Below are 27,995 nucleotides of genomic sequence, written 5' to 3'. Positions count from 1 at the left end.
TACTTTAAGATTTAGATATTTTTACAATGGTATAATCCATATTTTACATTAAATTGTTGCATACATGTGATGTATTCTGCTGACATAGCCTGTATGCTAATTAGGATATATTGGGCCACAACTTTGTTGCACCTTTGCCCTTCCTCCCCACTGCCTCCACTGGTCACCTGTCAACACACATTCACTGTGCTTGTGCTCCAAATTACAAGTGCATATCCCTGAGTCCAAGTACAAGTACAGGTACATGCTGAATGGTGTATTGAAAGTACCAGTGTATGGATCCAGCCCTATTCTAAGCAAGTGCCACCATCTCATTAGTCTTTCTGAGCTGGACAAAGTTCCTCAATTGTAACATGATAATTTAATATTTCTATATGTAGTATTTGTAATGCACATAATGTAACCAGTGACTGAAAGATTATAAACTTGTGATAATAATGCTGCAGTGAGGGGAGTCTCGCCAGGAGATGATACTAAGCCTTTTTAAGGAACTGTTGGGTTTTAATTGAAAGTAAAAATGTAAATCAATTCTATTTTTGTTTGATTCATGACTCCTCACTAATACAAGGTCCAGTATATGCTTTGACACTGAAAGAATTTTTAATCTGCAGGGTTATGACACTTTTTTTTGTCTTCATACTAAGCCATGATCCAGCCATTACTCTGACATAACGAGTTAATACTTTTTTCCAGCGAGTTTTCATTAACATGCTGCATTCTAAATCTAACAAAAATAAATACTGCAGTCATATAGTGATGGAAACTGATTCCTTAATGTTCCTTTCCTTTCTTAAAGTCTTTTTGGGTTATGGGATGAACAGGCATGGGAGGGATTCAGGGGTACAGGACTTCTGGGATGTAGCAAGGCATTTGGACCTCGGGGTGGGGATACAAAAGCCACCTTTCACATGCAGTGGTGGTGCCAAAGGGGGCTGAAGCTTTCCCCCAAACCCATGCAGCCCCATTAATCCAGAAACAAATCATTGTTCCCTTCCCTTGGCCAACCACTTTCCCTTTGGGATGGACAAGGGCAATAATACAAGAAAAGGGAGTGGTTCCTGAAGCTCTTTTTCACTTTTTTGATAACGCCTCACCAAGTGTCGACGGCATCTGCCAAAATTTACACCACAGGTTTAAAGGTTCAAGGCTCACTGCTTTACATGTGGGTTCAAGCCACGAAGTATCTAAACAGCCTTCAAGGGTAATTTTCTTTTATTTTCCATAGAAAATAAATGAAGTAAGATAATCTTCAATAGAAACTCAAAAGTTTTAGAGGTTTATCCACAATGTGCAATATTTTATCTTTTTTAAGGTTGAATATCTTTGTAAAGATGCATCAGCGGTGATTGTTAATTAAGAGACTATTTTTGTCATGACATAAATGCCATAGATAACCATCTATAACTAAAACTCTAGATTGGTCCTTAAGTAAAAAATAAATGAACTACATACTATCAATTCTAGCTGGCTGTCTGTTGCTGCACTCCTAAATATATTGCTGTCTCATAACCAGTCCACTCGCCCCAACAACATTCCTGCCTTCATCCTTAAATCCTTTGCCCCCATCCTTCAGGCCATATTCACCCAATCCCCATCATCCACCTCATTACCCTCTGACTGGCTTTTGGCAAATATTAATCCTTTATTTAAGACAGGTGACCGGAGTGACCCAGCCAATTATCACCCCATCTTACTAACATCGATTCCATGTAAAATTTTCGAACACATAATACATAAACACATAATGAATTACCTTGACACAAACAACATCCTTACTGACTCACAACACTGCTTTTGACCTAAACACTCATGTGAATCTCAACTCATTACTACATTTCATGACATTACGATTTACGAGGCTACTTGACCGAAGTGACATTAAACAAGTTGACACTATCGTTTTAGATTTTGCCAAAGATTTTGACAAAGTCCCGCACAAAAGACTGCCATTAAAATTGAAATACTACGGTATTTCAGGACCTATTCTTCACTGGATCACTGCATTTCTTACTAACAGAACTCAACGTGTTCTTGACGGATCTTCATCTGACACTGTCCCTGTTTTTTCTTCAGGTGTCCCACAAGGCACCGTTCTAGGCCCCCTTCTTTTCCTCTTGTACATTAATGATCTTCCACTTTCAACGCCTGACTCTTCCACTAGACTATTTGCTGACAATAGTTTGCTGTTTAGAACAGTGAAGACTAGTGACGACTGCAGCTAGACTGCTATAAAAAGACTTGGACGCCCTCCAGCGGTGGGAGCGCACCTGGCAGAAGCATTTCTGACTAGATAAATGTAAATTATTAAGATTCACTAGAGCTCACAACCCCATCCATCACACTTACACTCTCCATAATTCAGACCTTGAATCAGTACACACACACAAGTATCTTGGTGTTCACCTCTCAACTAACTTGAAATTCAACACACATAGACCACATCAGTGCCACAGCCAACATAACACTGGGGTTCCTGGGAGGAGGAATCTACATAACTGCACACCTGACATTAAACACAGCTTATGGCACACTTGTGAGACCAACACTGGAATGCTGCTCCACGGTGTGGGATCCTTACACACACAGAAACATTGATAGGTTAGAACAAATCAACACCAAGGCGGCTAGGTTCATTACAAACAATTACACTCGAACGCCTGGCGTCACAACATGGATCAAACAACAAATAAGTATGTAACTTCTTCACCTATATACGCAGACAAGCGCACAGACTTACACGTATGCAAGAGCACAAACACTCTCATTGACATTGACCCACACACATACTTACACAACGCAAACACTGCAATCAACGTACCGGCCGTAATACACACATCCATAAATACCAAACATATCACACTAACACTGACGCATACAAGCACTTCATACTTTCCACGCACCATACGTGACTGGAACAGCCTCCCTCAACAGATTTTAGACTGAGGTACAATAGACTCATTCAGAAAACAAATACACACTCACTTGTCACCACAACACACCAACACTAACAACTCCTCCAGTGCCATTTATAGGTGCCAGTGGCTTCAGAGCTATTGATTGATGTTGATTTATTGATTGATTGATTGTGCATCTACTTTGGGCAAGCCTCTCACATTGATTGCCTAGACCATGTAATAGAACTCGAATGACATGTGGCAAGTACACGTTGGTAAATTTTCCTGGGTATGTAACTGCATAGCCAGGAAGATTTTTTTCCGGTGATCAGAAGTGAAATATAGCGATTTTCAAGTTATTTACGGCTAGGTCAATTTTTGCATCACTAAAAGAAGCTGGTACGGCAATCCTTACTGTTTTAGTCACCGATATTTTAGTAGGGATACAAGAAGGAAATATGAAACATAATTAGGGGTGGGCAGGTACCGGTACCAGCTAAACGGTACGGTATCGGTACCAGATTGCTCGGATTTATTTATTGGATTTATTGATAATTCTTAATGTCCGATTCTTTTTTTTTAGGTTGCTAATAAATATTGTTATTAGACTATGATCGAGTACATCCATAATAACTATACATGCTATTTTTTACCGAAAAAATAAATATTCACTTCATTGAGAGAGAGAGAGAGAGAGAGAGAGAGAGAGAGAGAGAGAGAGAGAGAGAGAGAGAGAGAGAGAGAGAGAGAGAGAGAGAGAGTGTGTGTGTGTGTGTGTGTGTGTGTCACACACACACACACACACACACACACACACACACACACACACACACACACACCACACACAGTGGACTTTTTCTTCTCATTTATTTCTGCCCTTAATTAAGATGTTTCTCTCTCTCACTGAATGAAATGAATATTTATTTTTAAATAAAAAAATAGCATGTATAGATATTATGGATGTAGTTTGTCATAGTCTAATAACAATAACAATATATATATTAGCAACCTTTTTTAATCTAAAAAAGAATCGGACACGAAAAATTATCCAGTAAATTCAGCGAGGCAGTGACTCAGCAGCCAGCACAACATTCAAGGCTTAATTTGTCTCCACAGGGCCCATACCGCATGGCGACTAGCCAGCCCCGCGCGCCGTCAAGCATCAACAAGATCCAACCGGTACCGGTACTAGCGGTAATGCTCAGTGCCGAGTGATCATGAGTCTTCACGGCACTGGTACCGGTACCAGGTGCCGGCTGAATCGATTCTTCTCGGCACTGGGTACCGGTACCTGGTGCCGATAAGAATCTATTCAGCCGGCACCTGGTACCGGTACCAGTGCCGCGAAGACTCATAATCACTCGGCACTGAGCATTACCGCTAGTACCGGTACCGTTTGGATCTTAGTGATGCTCGGCGGAGCGCGTCCTCGCCACTCACCATACTGTATGGGTCCCGTGGAGACGATAAGCTTTGAATGTTGTGCTCGGTGCTGAGTCACGGCCTCGCTGACCGTCTTCCCAAGCTCCCACCATTTTGTCCTGCTTTTTCGTTTCCATCATACCTCCCGTCTCCATTATTTTATTATTGGATTTATTTATTGGATTTACTGGATAATTCTTCATGTCCGATTCTTTATTTAGGTTGCTAATATATATTGTTATTGTTATTAGACTATGATCGAGTACATCCATAATATCTATACATCCTATTTTTTATCGAAAAAATAAATATTCATTTCATTGAGAGAGAGAGAGAGAGAGAGAGAGAGAGAGAGAGAGAGAGAGAGAGAGAGAGAGAGAGAGAGAGAGAGAGAGAGAGAGAGAGAGAGAGAGAGAGAGAGAGAGAGAGAGAGAGAGAGAGAGAGAGAGAGAGAGTTTTCTTTACAGAAAATTTATTTAGGAATTTCATCAGACGGCAGTAAGATATATAAAAAAAAATTGGGTTACGGTACCGGTACCGGTACTAACGGTACCTGAGTTTTCGGTACTGGTACTCAAATTAACGCTACCTGCCCATCCCTAACACATATAGTATAGTATGGACGAAATACAGCAACTGTGACAGCTCAACTTCAGCATTTTTTGCTGTTCTCTTGGTTAATTTTCTCGATTTGGTGCATAAATGTTCCAGCCTATTACAAAAGTTTAATTCTGCACTAGTTTCATATTCTGCTGCATTGAAATAACGTAATAGAAGGGGCTTTCCCATGCACTTTTGGGCACCACTGCGCACGAGATGCGGGCGTGGCGTCATCGTTCCGTGACGTCATAACAATGACGTTGAAGCGAAATATCCTCTCTTTTCCTTGCTTTTTGATCCTTGGGTGGAGGGGGGATGGGGGATGGCAGCACTTGTTAGGGGGCAGCAATAATGCCTTTCTTTTTTTGCTGACAATGAACACTTAATTTATTGAACAGGGGTGGTGGTGAGCTGTGTGCAAGAATTATAGACTACAAGGAGAGCTCACTGAAATATCATCGATGACGTCATGACTGTTTAATGGTCATCTGGTTCACTCTCTCCATATAAAATGTATTAGAAAAACATTACATATTAATCTTAAGTGTCACTCATTCATTGTCAGATTTTGCACGTTTTTGATTGCTAAGGATATGTAAGTAAACTAGGCAGCTGTTGAGTTGGCAAATAGTATACAGTAATATAATTATTTGATAAATATGTTAGAAAAACGTACTGAGAAATATTGCTGTCTACCATATATCGATGCATACGTTTTCTCAAATTTCATTAACATTAATTTTCTACAGCTATACAGGGATAACTAATCCTGTCATCAGTATCGTTATAGATAATATAGAAGTTGGTATAGTCTTTGTGTATTCTTACATATACATTGAGCCCTTTATGCATTATTTATATTAACCATTGGATATAATTTTCCTGATCCAATAGTAATACTTCAATTAATATATATCTATATGTTAGCTATTTTGATGACAGGATTAGTTACCCCTGCAAAGTTGTAGAAACTTAATGTTAATATTTGCCCAAACTGTTAACTCGCTTAAATTTCTAACAATGCCTTCGAACCTTAAGTGTGACGTCTGTCCCGGACGTTTTGCAGCTCAGTTCCTCCAGCTGAGGAAAACTTGCCGCCTCTGCGTTCAAAGATTACATCTTCAGAAGGCTGTGACTGAATGGAAAGTCAAGCACAATGATCTTGAAAAGAAATTTGTAGCCCTTCAGGAATTTGTTTTAACTAATGTGGCAGTGACTCCACCATCGATGGTGGAGAGGCCCTCCACCGAGACTGTGCCCTCTCCAGACGACCCTCCTGCTTCACGGGAGGACGTGTTACCTGCCTCACAGGTTGACTCCCAGCCTGCCTCACAGGATAACCCCCAGCCTGCCTCACAGGCTAACCCCCAGCCTGCCTCACAGGCTAACCCCCGGCCTGCCTCACAGGATAACCGCCAGCCTGCCTCACAGGCTGACCCCCAGCCTGCTTCACAGGCAAACTCCCAGCTCATAAGAAAACGTCCAGTTCGCTAACTTGTGGAACAATTTTAACTACGATTCAGACTTGTTCCTTCCTGATGGCATTCACTTAAACCCTGTTGGAGCAGCCCGTTTCGGGAGGCTGCTCTGTGACCAAGTGGCTCTTCGAAAGCCAAAAAACGCGGAGGCGAGAACACCAGCAGCTCCACCGTAAGGGTGCACTCAACCCGCAAAACTCCCGACTCGAATCACATTAAAGCTTGCTACGTAAACGCTCGTAGCCTACGTAACAAATTTGAAGACTTAGAAGTCCTTGCAGCTACAAATCATTATCACATCATCGGAGTCACAGAATCTTGGATAGACACTTCAAATAGAGATTTCATTGCGGAATATAGATTACCGGGTTATACCATCTTTAGTCATGAAAGAGAGAACAGACAGGGTGGAGGCGTTATCTTTGATATCCACAACTCTCTTCATCCAGTATCCGTGAAAACAGATATTATAACCAATGTAGACACGGTCTTCATTGAAATTAATCTCGTAAAATAGTAATTGGACTTATCTACAGACCGCCAAGGCAGACTCTTGATATCGACCACGCATTAAGTGAATTATTATTAGAAACAAGTAGCAGTTGCGAGGCAGTAATTGTTGGGGACTTTAACTTGCCAGTGAAAAGATGGGGTGAACCGTTGAACTGTCATACAGGGCTCGACCTGTACACAAATTTACTAGAAAGTGATTTGCATCAACACGTTCAAGAACCGACTCGGGAAAATAATATACTTGACCTTATTTTTTCAACGACAGCTGATCTAGTTAACGAAGTAAATGTTGGTCCAATTTTTAGTTCTAGCGATCACCGAACAATCGCATTCAGCATCAATATTGTTGTGCTGGAAGCTTCCCCCGGCGACCATAGGCCTCTAGAAGGCTCCCGGAGAAACGAGCAAGGGGGCGGGGAGCAAGGCGAGCCGTCCGCGCCCCGCGGGGCGCGGCCAGGCGCCAGGCGGGAAGTGTTGCCAACTCGCATATATTTTTGCTACATGTTCTTGTATGATCTAAAATATACTGTAACATTCTAGACTGTACTGTTCTGGATATATATAGGAGAAGAGGGCGAGAGAGGGCAGTTCCAGTCATAGTAAGCTAGTGGTAAGTGAAGAGTCAGAGTGAAGTGTACTACTGAGGAAGAATATTAAACTACAGAAGCGGTGCAAAGTGTTTACATATCCAACTCCCACGGAGTCTCCTGACGGCGACACGGAACCCAAGTAACACGTCCGGCATAACACTGATGTCAGGAGTGTAGCCATTTGTTTTTTCGCCATGGAGACTCGTTCCCAAACTGCCCAGAGGGACGACATGTTGATTGAACTTTTGGAAGCCTTGAGACTACAGGGGGAGAAACAAGAAAGAGCACAGCATCAACAAGAAGGAACACTCCAAGAAGTCAAAGAACAACAAGAAAAAGCACACCAAGAACTCAAAGAACAACAAGAAAGAGCACAGCATCAACAAGAAGGAACACTCCAAGAACTCAAAGAACAGCTAGAAGATCGCTTCACAGGATTACAGCTACAGCTAAAAGCAGTACAAGATGGCAGTGAATCAGTGCGAAGAGAAATTACTGATGTGACCACGAACTTGGGACAACGCCTGATAGAAGTGGAGAAAGAACACACAAATCTTCAACAAGAGATGGAGGTGGTACGGGAGACGACACACAAAGAAATATTAGAAGTAAGTGACAGAGTGAAGGCCCTTGAAGACTGCTTGGCTGGAAACGGACAGCCAGTGCCTGCAGGGGCTAGTTGTACCCAAGATGCTTCTCCTACGCAAGTCCGGGGTAGTTTGAGCCCTGTTTCGCCTGAGTTTATCCCCGCAAGAAGTTCCGCCAGCCCCATGAGTCTGCTGGGTTCGCCTGTTAGAAAGAAGCCTCAGGAGTTTGATGGCAAGGTCTCCTGGGAGGCTTACCGCGCTCAGTTTGAGCTGTTGGCAGCTCGGAACGGATGGGATGACCAAGAGTGCGCGGTACAGCTGGCCACTAGCCTGAAAGGGGCGGCGCTGGAGGTCCTTGCTCAGCTCGACAATGCGACAAAGGGCAGCTACAGCGGGCTGGCACAGGCGCTGGAGCAACGATATGGGACCAAGCACCAGAACGAGCTCTTCAGGGTTAGGTTCAGAACCCGCAACAGGAGGCACGGCGAGTCTCTTCAGGAACTCGCTCAGGACCTTGAGAGCATGGCGCACAAGGCATACCCAGGTGCCACCCCTGACCTGCTGACGGTTTTGCTGCGTGATCAATTCATCGATGCCCTGGACAGCCCTCAGCTGAAGATACAAGTGAACCAAGCTAAGCCAACATCAATGCAGGAAGCTCTGGCACGTGCCATGGAGTTTGAGTCCTTTGTTAGGTCTAGCTTGTCAAGCTTCAGGGACGACTCGACTTCTGGCTTTAGGGCACGAAAGGGCGCTGTCAGCGACACAGACAGGTTCCAAGGAACGTGCTGGTACTGCGAAAAGGTTGGACACAAGGAGAACGAATGCCATAAGAGGAAGAAGGAATATGAAGGTGGCGCTAAGAAGAAGCCCAGGGAAGGACCCAAGTGCTGGACCTGTGGAGAAAAGGGGCACTGGAAGAATGAGTGTCGGAAAAATGTGCCCCCAACGAGCGATCACCACTCGGGAAACTAAGAAGGACTGGTTCACGGGGGCAACGACCAGTCTGTCCTGTACATGCCCCGAAGATATCAGTGTGCAGGAGAACCACCATGACAAGCTGCCAAGTGGAGGGCAAGGTTGACGGAGTGTTGTGGCCTGGGGTCGTCGACACAGGCTCGGAACGCACATTGGTGTGGCCTGACGTGGTGAGTCATCGTCGGTGGCCTGACGTGGTGAGTCATCGTCGGCTTCCTAAGACGCCGCATCGACTGTGCGGAGTCACAGGACACTACGCAGAGCTCAGAGGCCCAGTGGACGTGAAGTTTGAGCTCGGAGGAAAGGAAGAGTTCCTCTCTGTGTACGTGGCCGACATGGATGACCCCTGCATCCTAGGTATGGATTATCTTGTCTCCCACAGGTGCGAGCTGGACTTCCGCGCTAAGCAGCTGACTGTAGGAGGAAGGAGGGTGCCACTGACGACTGTGAACAAGGAAGACCTGCCAGTGACGGTCAAGCGCACCACCATTATTCCTCCGAGGTCGGAGATGCTGTTACCCTGTCAAATTACGGGTGCCCCCCCGGCTAGCCTGTGTGTGGTAGAGAGTGGAAGTCGATGCCCGGTAGAAAACGGGGTGATTGTAGGCAGTACTTTGGTAGACCCTGCTGCAGCGGAAGTGCCTGTCATCGTGGCCAATGTCTCCTTCAGCCCAAAGAAAATAAAACAAGGGACCATGGTGGGGTTGTGCCAAGAGATCGACCAGAAACCAAGAACCTGTGTCTGCAGGAGAACCCTGACGAAGCCCCAGGAGGAGCTGCCTGACTACCTGCGCGACCTGTTTGACAGGAGCTCCAAGTGTCTAGAGGAGCCCCAAGTGGAACAGCTCAGGGAGCTTCTCGTGAGGAATGCAGATGTGTTTTCCACAGGAGACCTGGACTTGGGGTGTACGGACCTGGTAGAGCACCACATCGACACAGGTAGCCACCGCCCAGTGAAGCAAGCTCCTCGAAGGATGGCACCAGCCCGTCGCAAGGAGATGGATGAGGTGATGGATGATCTCCGGCAACAGGGGTTAATCGAGCGGTCCAGCAGCCCGTGGGCGTCTGCTGTAGTGCTCGTCAGGAAAAAGGACGGTTCCCTCAGGTGCTGCGTGGACTACCGAGCCCTCAACGATCTCACCATCAAGGATTCATACCCACTCCCACGGATCGACGACACGCTCGACGCTTTGGTGGGCTCCAAGTGGTTTTCAACACTGGATATGAAGTCTGGGTATCACCAAGTCAAAATGGCGGAACAGGACAAAGAGAAAACAGCCTTCTCCTACGGTCAAGGCCTGTGGCAGTTTAAGGTCATGCCCTTTGGCCTATGCAACGCGCCGGCCACGTTCGAGCGGCTGATGGAGAGGGTGCTGGAGGGACTTCACTGGAAGACGGCACTCATCTACCTCGACGACGTGATTGTCTTTGGCCAGACCTTCGAGCAGGAGATGGAAAGGCTATCAGAGGTTTTCGCCCGGTTTAGAGCTGCACACCTTAAGCTCAGCCCGAAGAAATGCTGTCTGTTCCAAAAGGAGGTCCAATACTTGGGACACATCGTGAGCGAGGCTGGAGTACGCACTGATCCTGAGAAGGTGGCTGCGGTAAGGGACTGGCCGACACCCACCAACGTGAAGGAGCTGCGGAGCTTCCTCGGGTTGTGCTCATACTACCGCAGGTTTGTGAAAGGCTTCGCTACGATTGCTGCACCACTGCACCTCCTGACGAAGAAGGGGCGCAAGTTTGAGTGGACAGCGGAAACTCAGGTTGCCTTTGAGAAGCTCAAGGAGGCCCTCATCAGCTCGCCCGTACTCACCTACCCAGACCCCTCTAAGCCTTTTATACTGGATTGTGATGCCAGTGATGAGGGGATTGGTGGAGAGCTATCCCAGGCATGTGCCGACATGGAACGGGTTGTGGCCTACTTCAGCAAAAAGCTCACCCCAGCCGAGAAAAACTATTGCGTGACCCGGAAAGAACTCCTGGCAGTAGTCAAGAGCCTTGACTTTTTCCATGCTTACCTGTACGGTGCAACTTTCACCATCCGCACGGATCACGCTGCATTGCGGTGGTTGAAGTCACTGAAAAACCCTGAGGGCCAGCTTGCTCGCTGGATAGGTAAACTAGAGCAACATCACTACACTATTGTGCATCGATCTGGGCTAACACACGGTAACGCGGACAGCTTGAGCCGGCACCCCTGTCAACTTGAGTGTCAACATTGCCTCCAGAGGGAAAGCGTCCAGAATATGTGCCGCCGCACTACAGTGGAACAGACAGCGGAGGTGCCATGGGAAGACTTGGGAAAACTGCAGCGGGAGGACCGAGATTTGAGACCAATTATGGAGTGGCTGAGTCAATCGTCAACGCGACCTGGGTGGGAAGTAATCTCGAGAGAAAGCCCTACCACCAAGAATTACTGGACTCAGTGGGACACTCTTCGGATGGACAACGGGGTGTTGCAGCGACGCTGGGTCTCTCATGATGGTCTTGACCACTACTGGTCCGCGGTGCTACCTGTGAAGTCCCGGGAAGGCGTCTTGAAAGAAATGCACGACAGCATCACCAGCGGACACCTAGGGGTAAAGAAGACACTGAGTCGCCTGCGCCAAAGGTTCCATTGGGTTGGCATGAGGAAGGACGTGGAAGAATGGTGTCACGCGTGTGAGGTGTGCTGTGCAAAGAAGGGCCCCAAGAAGCGTCACCGTGCCCCATTGCAACTATACCAGGTTGGAGCCCCCATGGAACGGGTGGCAGTGGATATAGCAGGACCCTTGCCTCTGACGACGAACGGAAATAGGTACATCTGCGTCACAATGGATTACTTCACCAAGTGGCCGGAAGCCTACGCCATCCCTGACCAGGAAGCCACTACCATCGCCAAGGTTTTGGTGGAGGAGTTCTTCTGTCGCTTCGGTGTGCCTAACGAGCTCCATTCCGACCAGGGAAGGAATTTTGAGTCAACAGTCCTTGCCGAGTGCTGCAAGCTCCTGGGTATCAAGAAGACCCGGACCACCCCTCTGCACCCACAGTCAGATGGAATGGTGGAGAGGTTTAATTGGACGTTGGGCCAGGAGTTGGCCAAGCAGTGCAACAATGATCAGTCTTCATGGGATCAGAAGCTGCCTGCGCTTCTCATGGCCTACAGGTCTGCCGCCCACGAGACTACGGGGTATTCACCGGCAAAGCTGATGTTTGGACGTGAGCTGCGATTGCCGGTGGACCTACTGACAGGAAGGCCTCCTGGGGAAAGCCTTCCAAGGGACGCCTCCAGTTTTGCCCGTCAACTAGAGGAACGGCTGGAAGAGGTGCACCATCAAGTCCGAGGTGCCTTGAAGTTCTCCGGGGAGGCCATGAAGCGCGGTTACAATATGAGGGCAAGCCACGTTGACTTCAAGGAAGGAGACCGAGTCTGGCTTTACAACCCGCAGAGGAAGAAAGGACAGTCTCCGAAGTTACAGAGCCCCTGGGAAGGCCCTTACACTGTGCTAGAACGCCTCTCCGACGTGACTTACCGAATCCGGAGAACGGAAAGGACCAAGCCGAAAGTTGTCCACGTCAACCGCCTATGGAGGTACCACGGTCCGGGAAACTACACCTGGAACAACTACAGACACTCAGCAGCCGACGAAAACGCAAGGGACGTCCAGGACCGAGAGGAGGTCGACGACGACGTAGGCCTTCTGGACCTTTCAGCCGAGGGAAATAACCTCCCGGCTTCGGCAGATGTTCCAGGGACACCCCAAGAAGCGGACGACGACGAGGCGCGCCAGGAGACAGACGTGCAGGAGGCACCGAGCAGAAGACAGAGACAACGCAGGCGTCCACAGCGATACGACGATTATTATGTTTTTGATTAATTCTCTTACGTTTGTATGTAGTTAAGTGTATGATCGGGACGATCACAATTAAGAGGGGGGGATGGTGTTGTGCTGGAAGCTTCCCCCGGCGACCATAGGCCTCTAGAAGGCTCCCGGAGAAACGAGCAAGGGGGCGGGGAGCAAGGCGAGCCGTCCGCGCCCCGCGGGGCGCGGCCAGGCGCCAGGCCGGAAGTGTTGCCAACTCGCATATATTTTTGCTACATGTTCTTGTATGATCTAAAATATACTGTAACATTCTAGACTGTACTGTTCTGGATATATATAGGAGAAGAGGGCGAGAGAGGGCAGTTCCAGTCATAGTAAGCTAGTGGTAAGTGAAGAGTCAGAGTGAAGTGTACTACTAAGGAAGAATATTAAACTACAGAAGCGGTGCAAAGTGTTTACATATCCAACTCCCACGGAGTCTCCTGACGGCGACACGGAACCCAAGTAACACGTCCAGCATAACAATATGAAAGAAGGTAAAGTAACTCCTAGTAAAGAAAAGGTGCCTGATTATCAGAGAGCGAATTTCGTAAGACTCCGATCAATTCTGCATTATTCAACTTCTTTTAATAGAAGACCCACCCTTCAGGAACTTAACGACTCAAGGCTGGAGGCTGCAGAACGCTTAGCCTCAGACCTTACTATTATTTCCGATTGGGGCAAGAAGAACCTGGTGTCCTTCAACGCCTCAAAAACACAGTTTCTCCACCTATCCACTCGACACAATCTTCCAAACAACTATCCCGTATTCTTTGACAACACCCAGCTATCACCTTCCTCAACACTAAACATCCTCGGTCTATCCTTAACTCAAAATCTCAACTGGAAACTTCATATCTCATCTCTTACTAAATCAGCTTCCTCGAGGCTGGGCGTTCTGTACCGTCTCCGCCAGTTCTTCTCCCCTGCACAGTTGCTGTCCATATACAGGGGCCTTGTCCGCCCTCGTATGGAGTATGCATCTCATGTGTGGGGGGGCTCCACTCACACAGCTCTTCTGGACAGAGTGGAGGCAAAGGCTCTTCGTCTCATCAGCTCTCCTCATACTGATAGTCTTCTACCTCTTAAATTCCGCCGCAATGTTGCCTCTCTTTCTATCTTCTATCGATATTTCCACGCTGACTGTTCTTCTGAACTTGCTAACTGCATGCCTCCCCCCCTCCCGCGGCCCCGCTGCACTCGACTTTCTACTCATGCTCATCCCTATACTGTCCAAACCCCTTATGCAAGAGTTAACCAGCATCTTCACTCTTTCATCCCTCACGCTGGTAAACTCTGGAACAATCTTCCTTCATCTGTATTTCCTCCTGCCTACGACTTGAACTCTTTCAAGAGGAGGGTATCAGGACACCTCTCCTCCCGAAACTGACTTATCTTTCGGCCACCTCTTTGGATTCTTTTTAGGAGCAGCGAGTAGCGGGCTTTCTTTTTTTTATTAATGTTTACTTTTTTGTGCCCTTGAGCTGTCTCCTTTGCTGTAAAAAAAAAAAAAAAAAAAAAAAAAATTCTAAATAATTCTGACTGGACTGAAATCACGGCGGAAACAGATATTGATAAATCTTGGGGGGCCTTCACCACAATATTGAACAATGCCATAAGCATATGCGTACCCTATCGTAACAGACGTTCAGCTTCTAAGAAGAAACCCAAATGGTGGAATAACGAAATTCAAAATAGCCTATCTCTTAAAAAATGCGTATACAGTAGATACATATCAACTCAGAGCGACGCTGACAAACTAGAGTTGGACAGAATTCGCCGCGAAACCAAGAAATTAATAAAACGAAGCAAGAAAAATCTTGAAGAATATATAACGGAAACAAGTAAATCTAATCCTAAAGAATTTTTTAGCTATGTAAATAATAAAAAGTCACTCACTTGTGGTATCGGACCGCTTGCTAATGAAAATGGTAACCACACGAACGATGAAAATGAAATGGCTACAATCCTAAATAACTTTTTCACATCCGTATTTACCGACGAAGATTGTTTATCACCTCAACCGCCGGAGGTTTGAAGGGCCGAAAAGATGTTAAGTGGCGTGCTCATCGTAGAAAGTGACATTTTACGCACAATAATTGAAAAGATTAAAGTAATCAAAGCTCCTGGTCCAGACAAAATTACCCCCAGGGGCTTAAAAGAAATCAAACATCAAATTTGTAAACCGCTCTCCATCATATTCAATAAATCCTTAACAGCTGGAAGAGTTCCGTCAAATTGGAAACTTGCAAATGTCACACCAATTTTCAAAAAGGGGGACAAGTCTCATCCAGGAAACTATCGGCCAATTAGCCTGACATCTATTGTTTGTAAGTTAATGGAGACTATCATTCGCGACAATATGGTGAAATTCTTCGAAGAAAATAATATAATAAATAATTCGCAACATGGCTTCCGTAGTAAACGTTCGTGTTTGACTAACTTACTTGATTTTTTTCACTATATTTTTGAGGTGTTCGATGAAAGCAGATCAGTAGTTATCATATATCTGGATTTTCAAAAGGCATTTGATAAGGTCCCCCACCAACGATTGCTCAGCAAACTACTGGCGCACGGTATCTCGGATAACATTCACAGTTGGCTTGCGGACTGGCTCTCTGAGCGGAAACAGAGAGTAGTTCTAAACGGTGTTACATCTAACTGGCTCGATGTCAAAAGCGGCGTACCTCAAGGATCAGTGCTTGGCCCCATGCTCTTCTTAATTTATGTTAATGAAATCGATGATGGGCTCACTTGCAAAGTATCAAAATTTGCTGATGACACAAAAATTGCTATAGTCTGTTCACTTAAGTCTGACCCAAGCTGACAACATAAACATAAACCTAAGCGTGTTTGCAAGCTGAGTGCTGATTGGCTACTGCTATGGCTTCCAAGTTTACTTTAACCTCTGTTTGTGTTTATCTCACGCAGCACTTTCCGCTAATCTGCACTGTGCTTACGAACACGCTTAGGTTTATGTTGTCAGCTTGAGTCAGACTTAAGTGAACAGACTATAGTAAAGTAACTGCGACACTCGACGAAGAAGCTTTACAATCAGATCTAGATCGACTTTCACGTTGGGCCAATCAATGGCAAATGAAATTTAACGTTGACAAATGTAGAGTGTTGCACATCGGAAAAAATAACAATCGCGTTCGGTACGTAATGAATGGCAAACAACTTTCTGCAGTAAGTAAAGAAAAGGATCTTGGAATCACTATATCAAGCGATTTAAAGCCCGGTCAGCATTGTTCAGAGGTAGTTAAAACTGAAAACAAATTGGTTGGCTTCATCGGACGAGTCTTTAATAATAAATCGGAAAAAAATAATATTAAAACTGCATAATTCGTTGGTTCGACCCCGTCTACAGTACTGTGTACAATTTTGGTCTCCCTACTACAGAAAAGACATAGAAAAGTTGGAACGGGTCCAACGAAGAGTAACAATGATGATTCCAAGGTTGAGAAATTTGTCATATGAACAAAGGCTTAAAGAAGTAAATTTATTCAGCCTATCAAAACGAAGAATGCGAGGCGATCTAATAGAAGTGTTTAAAATGTTTAAAGGATTCAGCGATATTAATGCGGAAGATTACTTTACAATTGATCGATCAAATAGAACAAGAAGAAATCACAATTTGAAGATAAGTGGTAAAAGATTCTCGTCGCACGAAGCTAAACACTTCTTCTTCAATCGAGTTGTTAATGTTTGGAACTCTCTACTCTGTGATGTCTTTGATAGTACAACAGTTACGGCCTTCAAGAATTGATTAGACAAGTATTTTGAATCCAACCAGCAACTAAGATATTACTCATTGTCGTAATAACGTTAAGTTCTTTCGAATACTGGTGTCCTTGTCCGTTTTTATCGCCCGGTTAGTGGTAGCAGTAATGGCAGTTCTTTCCTCTTTCCTACATAATTTCTATGCAGTTTTTCCATGCTGCATGGTTCTTTTTCCTTTCCTGCCAGCTTTGGCTGGAGGCATGGGGGGGTGGGGAGGAGTTTTCGCCTTTGCTGTCCTTCATCTTCCACCTTTGATTAGATAGTTAGTGTAGCTTGTCACAAACAACCTCGTAAGGACCAGCAGGTCTGCTGTTGTTTGTTCTTCCTTTGTGTTCCTTTGAAACTTGAGAAAACGTAAGCATCGATATATGGTAGACAGCAATTTTTCTTAGTACATTTTTTATAACATATTTCTCGAATATTTATATTACTGTATACTATTTGCCAACTCAACAGCTGCCTAATTTAATTACATATCCTTAACAATCAAAAAAGCGCAAAATTTGACTATGAATGAGTGACAAGATTAATAAGCAATGGTTTTCTAATACATTTTATATGGAGAGAGTGAACCAGATTATATACGCGGTGCATTGTGGGTAAAACAAATGCTTAGTAAGCTATCCTTATTATGTAGGTTGAGCCACTGTAACACCCATATACAGCACAAATCACCATTTTTACTGAGCACGCTGCGGTGAGAATACAGTGAAGTGAACAAGTTTCCCGCCCAGCACTATTTGTGTACACGAGTGACGTCATCCGCGGTGCATTGTGGGTAAAACAAATGCTTAGTGAGCTATCCTTAAAGTATACAATCCTTGGGTGTGGGTTTTGGCTGCTGCAGGACGCTTAGGGGCTCCTCTGCCTTCCTCCCCCGACCTAGGTAAGAATGTGAACTCACTTTTTGCATGATGAGCCGTGGGTTTTGGCTGCCGCGTGACACAAAGGTTATAAAATTAATGTAGAAGCTATACTTGAAGGTCGAGGGATTTGGTGGTGGTTTGGGGTGGGGTGGGGGACGAATAACCTAGTTATGCTGCTGTAAACAGCGGTAAAGATTCGTTTTAGTACCGTGCCAGTATTTCATTACATACCTTATGAAACACCACTCACTCTTCATGTGTCTTTTCTACAAACGTTCAACAATCAAGGAAACGCTTTCAAAATCCAATTCAACTACTATTTATTGCTGAAAATTGGGAATAATATTCACGAAAGCACAGCCTCTTTTGGCGACGGCGGCGGCGGCACCGCCGCCGCAAAATAGCTTGCAAAGGGTTTAAGGAGGGGGAGCATATTTAAACTACTCCAACCGAACTTTACGACCTACTAATGGGGGGGGGGGGGGAGGGCTTCGCCCCTCTCGACTCCTCCTTCTAATCAGGGGGGGCTGAGCCCCCCTGGACCCTCCCCTCATGTATATGCGACTTGTTTCTGCGAGGAAGTATTTCTCGCAACACCCGCTGCACCGCCGCCGCGGCCGCCGCCAAAGGAGGCTGCGCTTTCGTGAATATTATCCCCTATTTTCAATACTAAATAGTCCTTGAATTGGATTTTGAAAGCGCTTCCATGATTGTTGAAAGTTTGTTAAAAAGACAGGCTATACGAAGAGCTATATAGTGATGTTTCATAAGGTAGGTAAATATAATGAAATACTGGCACGGTACTAAAACGAATCTTAACCAAGATATATGAAGAGCTAGTGATGTTTCATCAGGTAGGTAATGAAATACTGGCACGGTACTAAAACGAATCTTAACCAAGATATATGAAGAGCTAGTGATGTTTCATAAGGTATGTAATGAAATACTGGCACGGCACTAAAACGGGTAAATGTCCAGAGAGTTGCCCATCTCACCGCGGTACTTCTCACCCTAACCATGAGTTAGATCTCATAATTCTATGCATTTTGAACCCCATATATATGCCTCGCAAATTGATAGAATCGCTGCTAACGATTTTTTTAAAGTTAGTGTTTTGGTAATTATTGAAAGTAGCTTCGCGCCTCCAAAATACGATATTACGCCTCCATATTGTACTAAAGGGACGAAATACATGTCTCTTAACCATAATATGAAGGCGGAAAAACTTAAAAGTAATGAAAAAGTGGTAAAGGTAGTGAAAAGGCATATTATACATACGCGGGCTGTGTTTACATGGCGACGCCATTGTGATGTGAGCAGCGTTGCCAACGATCCGGTTAGCGGTGGTACGCTAGGTTAGCGATGGTACGCTTAGTTAGCCTTAGCCCACGCATGTGAAACCAGGTCCACCACGCGTGGTTATTATTATTTTTTTTTAGAACGCGCACCTTTACCCAAAGGCTTTGGTGAAGGTTTGGGCCGGGTATAGCATTACGTAAAGGTGCGTGTTCTAAAAATAAAAAAAAAATAAAAAAAAATAACCACGCGTGGCGGACCTGGTCTTACATGCGTGGGCTAATGGCTAACTAAGCGTACCATCGCTAACCGGATCGTTGGCAACACTGCTCACTTCCCAATATGGCCGCCATCAAAATACAACGCGTGTAAGTATAATATGCTTTTTCACTACCTTTACCACTTTTTGTCTACTTTTAAGTTTTTCCGCCTTCATATTATGGTTAAGGGACATGTATTTCGTCCCTTAAGTACAATATGGAGGCGTAATATCGTATTTTGGAGGCGGAGGAACAAAGTATCCCAGTCCCCCCCGTGACGCCCCGAGGCGGCCGCAAAAAACTAACTTTTCAAAAATCGCTACCAGCGATTCTATCAATTTGCGAGGCATATATATGGGGTTCAAAATGCATAGAATTATTAGATCTAACCCATGGTTAGGGTGAGAAGTACCGCGGTGAGATGGGCAACTCTGGACATTTACCCTACTGGGTCCAAGCGAAGGGAACTAGACCACGAACAGCTCCACACGGTAGTACCTGTATGTGACAAGCCGGCCACAGGACCCTAACGGTGCTGTCAAGGGGCACAGACGAGGCGGGTCACCAAGCGAGTCGTGTGAACCAGCGAAGCACCGCGTCACCCTCTTGGATAACACCTGTCGCCGTGCGCACCACCAACCCAGGAGGGCGGTGACCGTTGAGAAAGGTGTGACATTACAGCTGACTTACCTGGTGGGGATATTATGGTGCACGATCGAGCTTGAGCTACCACCACACGGCGCGAAGGTCAACTGAACAGTGAGCTGACTGACTCGAGTGCAACGTCACCACTAAGGATTCTAGAGTATATTTTAGACTTCTTGGTCACCACTAAGGGCAAGTTGATTTCAATGATTTGTGATATTGACATGAGCCAGACGCAGGAATTTAATAACGGCATGCAATTCAATCAAATTTATTAGGTAGTGGTTGTACTCAGACACGCATTGAACCCTTCACTTGTTAGAACAGGAGAGAGAGAGAGAGAGAGAGAGAGAGAGAGAGAGAGAGAGAGAGAGAGAGAGAGAGAGAGAGAGAGAGAGAGAGAGAGAGACCTATTACTATTTCCATCTGGGGTTGCAACACCTCTGGTAATTACTCGCCCCAGGTAAAGAACAACTGATGCAAAGGGAGGGGGGAAGGAAAGTGAAAAGGAAAGGATAGGGAAGAAAGGGAAAGGGAAAGAGTACTAGGGGAACCGCCTTCCTACATTTTTTTTTTTTTACAACAAAGGAGGCAGCTCAAGGGCAACAAAAAAAGAAAACAATAATAAAAAAAAAAAGCCCGCTACTCGCTGCTCCTAAAGTAAAACAAAAGAGGTATATATATAGCAAGATCTATAGTAACAGGTCTCCTCACTTTACCTCCACTGCGCAGCCTGTGACGTCAGCTGGCTGTGAGACAGTGAGGAAGACGGGGAACTATTCTATATTCCCCGTTCTCTCTCTCTCTCTCTCTCTCTCTCTCTCTCTCTCTCTCTCTCTCTCTCAAGAATACCCCATATTTGCCCCCAGATGTTGATGCTGTCATTATTATTAGTAGAAGTAGTATTGTGTGTGTGGTGTGTGTTCACTCACAAACGCAAATGTACGCATAACAGCTGTAATATTTTGTATATCTCCCTACTTCATATTTTTTCTATATGTAATTCTTATAATGTGCTTTGTCAATGACTATGAGTAGATACCCTCTACTCCATTCTTATTACTAGCTTACATGTGTGTGTGTGTGTGTGTGTGTGTGTGTGTGTGTGTGTGTGTGAGAGAGAGAGAGAGAGAGAAACTGGGAGCGACTGCCAGCTAGCTGTTACTACACGGAGGTTGGAAGAGCGACTGACCCCATCGGCCCCGCTGAACCTACCCTCGAACAGCCTGGTGACGTGAGTGCGCCAGCATCTGCGAAAATACGTCGGAAATGAGGAGACCTGGTACTGTAGATCTTGATATATAGGTTGGGGTATATCCCCAACGAAATACCAAAAAAAAAAAAAAAAAAAAAAAGAAAAAAAAAGGGAGGCATATAGAGAGAGAATGAGGAAGGGGAGAAAGAAAACAAAACCAGACAAAAGAAGGGAAGGGAATGAAATGGATGGGAAGTATATAAAGAAAGACTGAGGAAGAGGAGAAGGACAAATAGATGGGAAGGGAAGGGAAGGGAAAGGATGGGAAGTATGTAAAGAGAGACTGAGGAAGGGGAGAAGGACAAATAGAAGGGAAGGGAAGGGAAGGGAAGGGAAAGGATGGGAAGTATGCAAAGAGAATATGAGGAAAGAGAGAAGGACAAATAGAAGGGAAGGGAAGGGAAAGGATGGGAAGTGTGTAAAGAGATAATGAGGAAGGGGAGAAGGACAAATAGAAGGGAAGGGAAGGGAAGGGAAAGGATGGGAAGTATTTAAAGAGAGAATGAGGAAGGGGAGAAGGACAAATAGAAGGGAAGGGAAGGGAAAGGATGGGAAGTATGTAAAGAGAGACTGAGGGAGCAGAAAAAAGCCAATAAAAGGGAAGGGAAATATATCAAGAGAGAATGAGGAAGGAGGGAAGGAAAAATGGACAACCAAAAGATGGGATGGGAAAGGAAGTATGTTATGAGAGAATGAGGAAGGGGAGGAAAAAAGACAACCAGAAGGGAAGGGAAAGAATGAGGAGGAAAGGAAATTACCCGCACGAGGCACCCTGCACAGGAAGAGGGGAGGGATGGGAGGAAATGGAAAAGCAGGGAGGGGGAAGAATATGAAGGAAAGGAAAGGATAGGAAATAAACTGGAAGGTAAAGAAATATGAGAAGGAAGGGAAGGAAAATCGAGGAATGGTAAAGTGAAAATGTGAAAGGAAAGAAGAAAGGTAAGCGCTTTTCATAATTCCAGAAATAATTATCATTAAGCTTTGGAAAGTCTGTGAACCCAGAAGTGATTTATGGCCTTTAATATATATCAACACACATAGTATTCATTGTTACCAATTATAATTATTATTCACACACTGATATTTATAATATACACACGTACATGCCTTATATAAAAAGAGATTCCATCATCACCATTATCATTGTAATCATCATAGTCATAATCATTACTGCATCGAGTTGACAATGACGAAAAATACAATAGAAATCTTAAGATCAGGAGGAGGAGGAAGGAGAAAATGGAGGTGGAAAAGGAAAGGGAGGGGGAGGAGGAGGAGGAGAAAGTGGAGGCGGAATAGGAGAGGAAAAGGAGAAGTAGAGTTGGTATTAGTACAAGCCTTATAATGCGACTTAACAACAACATAATGATAATACGTAATGATATGCGAATAACAAACGCTTGCACGCCCGAAATCTTTGCAAAAATGCTAGGTTTCTTCACTATAATTCTTCCTCTAAACGAGTACAAACGTTTGGGCTTGGACAAAGTGCGTATGGAAGGTCTTGGGCTTGGACAGGTCTGTATAGCAGGTCTTGGGCTTGGACAGGGTTCATATGGTAAGTCTTGGGCTTGGACAGGGTGCGTATGGTAGGGCTTGGGCTTGGACAGGGTGTATGGTAGGCTTTGGGCTTGGACAGGGTGCGTATGATAGGCTTAGATAAGGTTCGTATGGTAGGGCATGGATAGGGTGCGTATGGTAGGTCTTGGGCCAGGAAAGGGTGCGTATGGTAGGTCCTGGGCTTGGGTCACTCGCAACGCGTCCTCTTCTTCTTTTGCCGAGTGGTCTCGGCAAGGAAGAACAGACAAGGAAGGTGGCGAGTGATATCACAAAGTTACCTTCCTCACGAGGTCATCAGGTGGTGCCAACAAATACAAACACTCGAGACAAACACTTAACAACACACACGCAAAAAATGGCGCACAGAAAACCACTAACCAAGCGCTCAAAAAATGGCGCACGCAAAAAGGTCCCAAATGTAGGAAGCTGTCTCCAAACATGACGACACATATTAAATTTATAGTATATCAAATGTCAGAATTTTCTCTTTACTACACTCACACACGACCTCTGCGTGTAATGAGACACACGAAAAATTAATCCAGACAAGGAATGGTTTAGCCGGCGCCGGGGATCGAACCCGGGACCAGCGAGACGGGAGAGCCACTCCTTAACCAGTCAGCCAAAGAGATATCCCACTCGCAGAGTGAGTTATGGGAGGCTTCCCCATCAGGCAAGTCGCTGCACTACACGGCTCCCCATTACTCTTTAGATTAATTTCCGTGTGTTGAGATTTCCCATTTTCTATGAATTTCGGAGAGCATGGGCCATCACTCTACCTGTTACCCACTCGGGATGACACAACAGAATTACAGGAGAGGATGCCCACCACCTTGCCACCAGTGAAATGCCAGAATTTACTACACTCCCACACGACCTCTGCGTGTAACGAAACACACGAGAAATTAATCCAGACAAGGAAAGGTTTTGCCGGCGCCGGGGATCGAACCCGGGACCAGCGAAACGGGAGAGTCACTCCTTAACCAGTCAGCCAGAGAGGTATCCCACTCGCAGAGTGAGTTATGGGAGGCTCGCCCATCAGGCAAGTCGCTGCACTAAATACATATGATGGCAGATATGAGAGAGAGAGAGAGAGAGAGAGAGAGAGAGAGAGAGAGAGTAAAGTAAAGAATGGGGCGGTAGAGAGGCTCAGATAGTGTATTTTTGGAGCTTAATGGACATTTCACATATGTTAATAGTATGCTGATTTGACAGCATGTGAATTAAAATAGTCTATTAGGACGGATGTTCGTTGCTAATAAAACTCATGCCTGAATTCCTCTCCTTGAACTCATCTCCCTTTCCCTGCCTACTACTGCCTCCCTCTGTGCCTCTCCTTCCTTGTCATCTTCCCTTCCCTTCCCTTCCTTTTTCCTCCCCACCCACCTTTCCTCCCGCCTTTGTCTGTCCTAAAGTGGGAGACTGGTAAGACAGACACTGGCATACAGGGCGGCAGGCTGATTCAGAAGGTTGATATGGCATGCTGATATGACAGACTGGCAGATGTGGTAGATAATTATGACAGACTGGTAGATGTATTCGGCAGTAGATATGGCAAACTGGAATATATGACAGACCCGAAGATATGAAAAAACTGGCTGATATGATAGACTGGGAGATGTGAGACCAACAGATATGAAAAACCATGGTAAATATGATAGGTCAGCTGTATGAGAATCTGGCTGACATGATAGATTAGTACATGTGACAGACAGGCTGTTATGATGGATTGGTAGATGTGACAGACTGGCTGATATGATGGATTGGTAGATGTGACAGACTGGCTGATATGATGGATTGGTAGATGTGAGAAACTGGCTGATATGATGGATTGGTAGATGTGACAGACTGGCTAATATGATGGATTGGTAGATGTGACAGACTGGCTGATATGACAGATTGGTAGATGTGACAGAGTGGCTGATATGATAGATTGGTAGATGTGACAGACAGGCTGATATGATGGATTGGTAGATGTGACAGACTGGCTGATATGATGGATTGGTAGATGTGACAGACTGGCTGATATGATGGATTGGTAGATGTGACAGACAGGCTGATATGATGGATTGGTAGATGTGACAGACAGGCTGATATGATGGATTGGTAGATGTGACAGACTGGCTGATATGATGGATTGGTAGATGTGACAGACTGGCTGATATGATAGATTGGTAGATGTGACAGACAGGCTGATATGATGGATTGGTAGATGTGACAGTGGCTGATATGATAGATTGGTAGATGTGACAGACTGGCTGATATGATGGATTGGTAGATGTGACAGACTGGATGATATGATGGATTGGTAGATGTGACAGAGTGGCTGATATGATGGATTGGTAGATGTGACAGACTGACTGATGTGATGGATTGGTAGATGTGAAAGACTGGATGATATGATGGATTGGTAGATGTGACAGTGGCTGATATGATGGATTGGTAGATGTGACAGACTGGATGATATGATGGATTGGTAGATGTGACAGACTGGCTGATATGATGGATTGGTAGATGTGACAGACTGGCTGATATGATTGATTGGTAGATGTGACAGAGTGGCTGATATGATGGATTGGTAGATGTGACAGACTGGCTGATATGATGGATTGGTAGATGTGACAGACTGGCTGATATGATAGATTGGTAGATGTGACAGACTGGCTGATATGATAGATTGGTAGATGTGACAGACTGGCTGATATGATAGATTGGTAGATGTGACAGAGTGGCTGATATGATAGATTGGTAGATGTGACAGAGTGGCTGATATGATAGATTGGTAGATGTGACAGAGTGGCTGATATGATAGATTGGTAGATGTGACAGAGTGGCTGATATGATGGATTGGTAGATGTGACAGACTGGCTGATATGATGGATTGGTAGATGTGACAGTGTGGCTGATATGATGGATTGGTAGATGTGACAGAGTGGCTGATATGATGGATTGGTAGATGTGACAGACTGGCTGATATGATGGATTGGTAGATGTGACAGAGTGGCTGATATGATGGATTGGTAGATGTGACAGACTGGCTGATATGATAGATTGGTAGATGTGACAGACAGGCTGATATGATGGATTGGTAGATGTGACAGACTGGCTGATATGATGGATTGGTAGATGTGACAGACTGGATGATATGATGGATTGGTAGATGTGACAGACTGGCTGATATGATGGATTGGTAGATGTGACAGACTGGCTGATATGATCGATTGGTAGATGTGGTAAACTGGCTGATATCATGGATTGGTAGATGTGACAGACTGGCTGATATGATATTTTGGTAGATGTGACAGACTGGATGATATGATGGATTGGTAGATGTGACAGAATGGATGATATGATGGATTGGTAGATGTGACAGACTGGCTGATATGATGGATTGGTAGATGTGACAGACCGGATTATATGATGGATTGGTAGATGTGACAGACTGGCTGATATGATGGATTGGTAGATGTGACAGACTGGCTGATATGATGGATTGGTAGATGTGACAGACTGGATGATATGATGGATTGGTAGATGTGACAGACTGGCTGATATGATGGGTTGGTAGATGTGACAGACTGGCTGATATGATGGATTGGTAGATGTGACAGACTGGCTGATATGATGGACTGGTAGATGTGACAGACTGGCTGATATGATGGATTGGTAGATGTGACAGACCGGATTATATGATGGATTGGTAGATGTGACAGACTGGCTGATATGATGGATTGGTAGATGTGACAGACCGGATTATATGATGGACTGGTAGATGTGACAGACTGGCTGATATGATGGATTGGTAGATGTGACAGACCGGATTATATGATGGATTGGTAGATGTGACAGACTGGCTGATATGATGGATTGGTAGATGTGACAGACTGGCTGATATGATGGATTGGTAGATGTGACAGACTGACAGACATGGCAGAGTGACTGACAGATATGCCATATAGGTATTCAGTAGCGGTAGGTACCTATATGGTGACCAAGGTGTGTTTGTCAACTCGTAGACATCATTCCAATTTGTACTCATGTCAGGAAAATAAAGAACTACTCTGAAAAATAAAATGTTCAAATAAAGTTCGATGATCCAACTTTGTTTTGACAGTATTTAACGTTATACCCTTTCCCTTTTTTTTCGTAGCTTTGTCCCTTCTGAATCCACAAACCGCAAGTCTTCGTCTCATCAACTCCCCTCTTCATACAGAAAGTCTTCTACCTCTTAAATTCCGCCGCCATGTTGCATCTCTTCTAGATATATTCATGCTGACTGCTTGACTGCTTTTCTAAACTTGCTAACTGCATGCCCCTCCCCCGCCCCTTCCCGCGGCCCCGCTGCACTCGAATTTCAACTATAGCCCCTATACTGTCGAAACCACTTATGCAAGAGTTAACAAGCATCTTCACTCTTTCATCCCTTATACTGGTAAGCTCTGGAACAGCCTTCCTTCGTCTGTATTTCCTCCTGCCTTTAACTTGACCTCTTTCAAGAGGAGTGTATATATCAAGATACCTCTCCACCCGAAATTGACCTCTCTTTTGGCCACTCTTCACTTTTTTCTTTCGAAGGAGCAGCGATTAGCGGTTTTTTTTTCCCGTTAACTTGACACAAAAATAGGCGATAACCGATAACCGATACCGATATAAATCCACAATTTCGATACTAGCTAGCGATAAGTCCGATAGGCGAAAACGATACTATATTGATATTTCAAATAGAAAAACATAGATGAATTCAGATTTTCATTATCTGTATTTTAGAAAACTTACAAAACCTGAAAACCACATGTTGACACGTACCTATGGACGGTAATACTCTTAATGTGTTAAAAAGCTTTGTGAGACTGTACAGGGCTACGGTTACTGGGCTGAGCATGCTCAGTTCACGAAAGACCAATGTTTGTAAACAAAAGCGCCAGCTTTTGACGATGGGACACCAAATAACACAACACCGGGTGCCTTCAATACCATGGCATGTTCACAAACGAATATGGAATATTAAATTTGAGGCAGTGAATAATCATTTTGGGGGCAAAGTTAAATGATTTTTCTCTTTGATATATTGATTTTTGAGTAACAAAAATATAACCTAGTATTTTAATGTTGACGATCTAAGTATGACATCTCTTCACCGAAGATATTTCATACCCCGAAGTTTGTTCATACAACACTGGGCCACGCATGCGCAGTAGGGAGGAGACAACGTTTTTTTTTCTGAGGCAGAAAAAAGTAGCGATTATCGCTAGTTTGGTTACAAAAGTAACGAAGATACCGATATATATTTAGATAAGTAGCGGATGGCCGATAACCCGATTTTGTTAACAGCGATATAGTATCGCGATAGCTTATCGCGATAACGCCCAGCTATGATATATATATATATATATATATATATATATATATATATATATATATAT

At 44.8% G+C, this 27,995-nt stretch overlaps 2 protein-coding genes and 1 long non-coding RNA gene across 5 annotated transcripts in view; 1 reads left to right on the top strand and 2 right to left on the bottom strand.

The window, feature by feature from the left end:
• The window catches only part of LOC127008587 (uncharacterized), a 49,701-nt gene extending 46,194 nt beyond the window's left edge, over positions 1-3,507 (bottom strand). Inside the window, exon 1 of the long non-coding RNA XR_007761196.1 lies at positions 621-3,507. This is a non-coding gene — a long non-coding RNA (uncharacterized LOC127008587). The remainder of the gene's footprint in view (positions 1-620) is intronic.
• The window catches only part of LOC127008582 (uncharacterized), a 93,222-nt gene extending 70,700 nt beyond the window's left edge, over positions 1-22,522 (bottom strand). The window contains exon 1 of the mRNA XM_050880794.1: positions 20,973-22,522. Within this exon, the coding sequence (XP_050736751.1) occupies positions 20,973-21,987 (1,015 nt within the window). The 5' untranslated portion in view covers positions 21,988-22,522. The remainder of the gene's footprint in view (positions 1-20,972) is intronic.
• Positions 1-27,995, top strand: part of LOC127008579 (uncharacterized) — an 85,577-nt gene that overhangs the window by 33,365 nt on the left and 24,217 nt on the right. The window lies entirely within an intron of this gene.

This window comes from Eriocheir sinensis, chromosome 38 (assembly GCF_024679095.1).
Source record: "Eriocheir sinensis breed Jianghai 21 chromosome 38, ASM2467909v1, whole genome shotgun sequence".
In the NCBI taxonomy this organism is placed as follows: domain Eukaryota; kingdom Metazoa; phylum Arthropoda; class Malacostraca; order Decapoda; family Varunidae; genus Eriocheir; species Eriocheir sinensis.
This window is presented reverse-complemented; position numbering and strand designations above follow the sequence as displayed.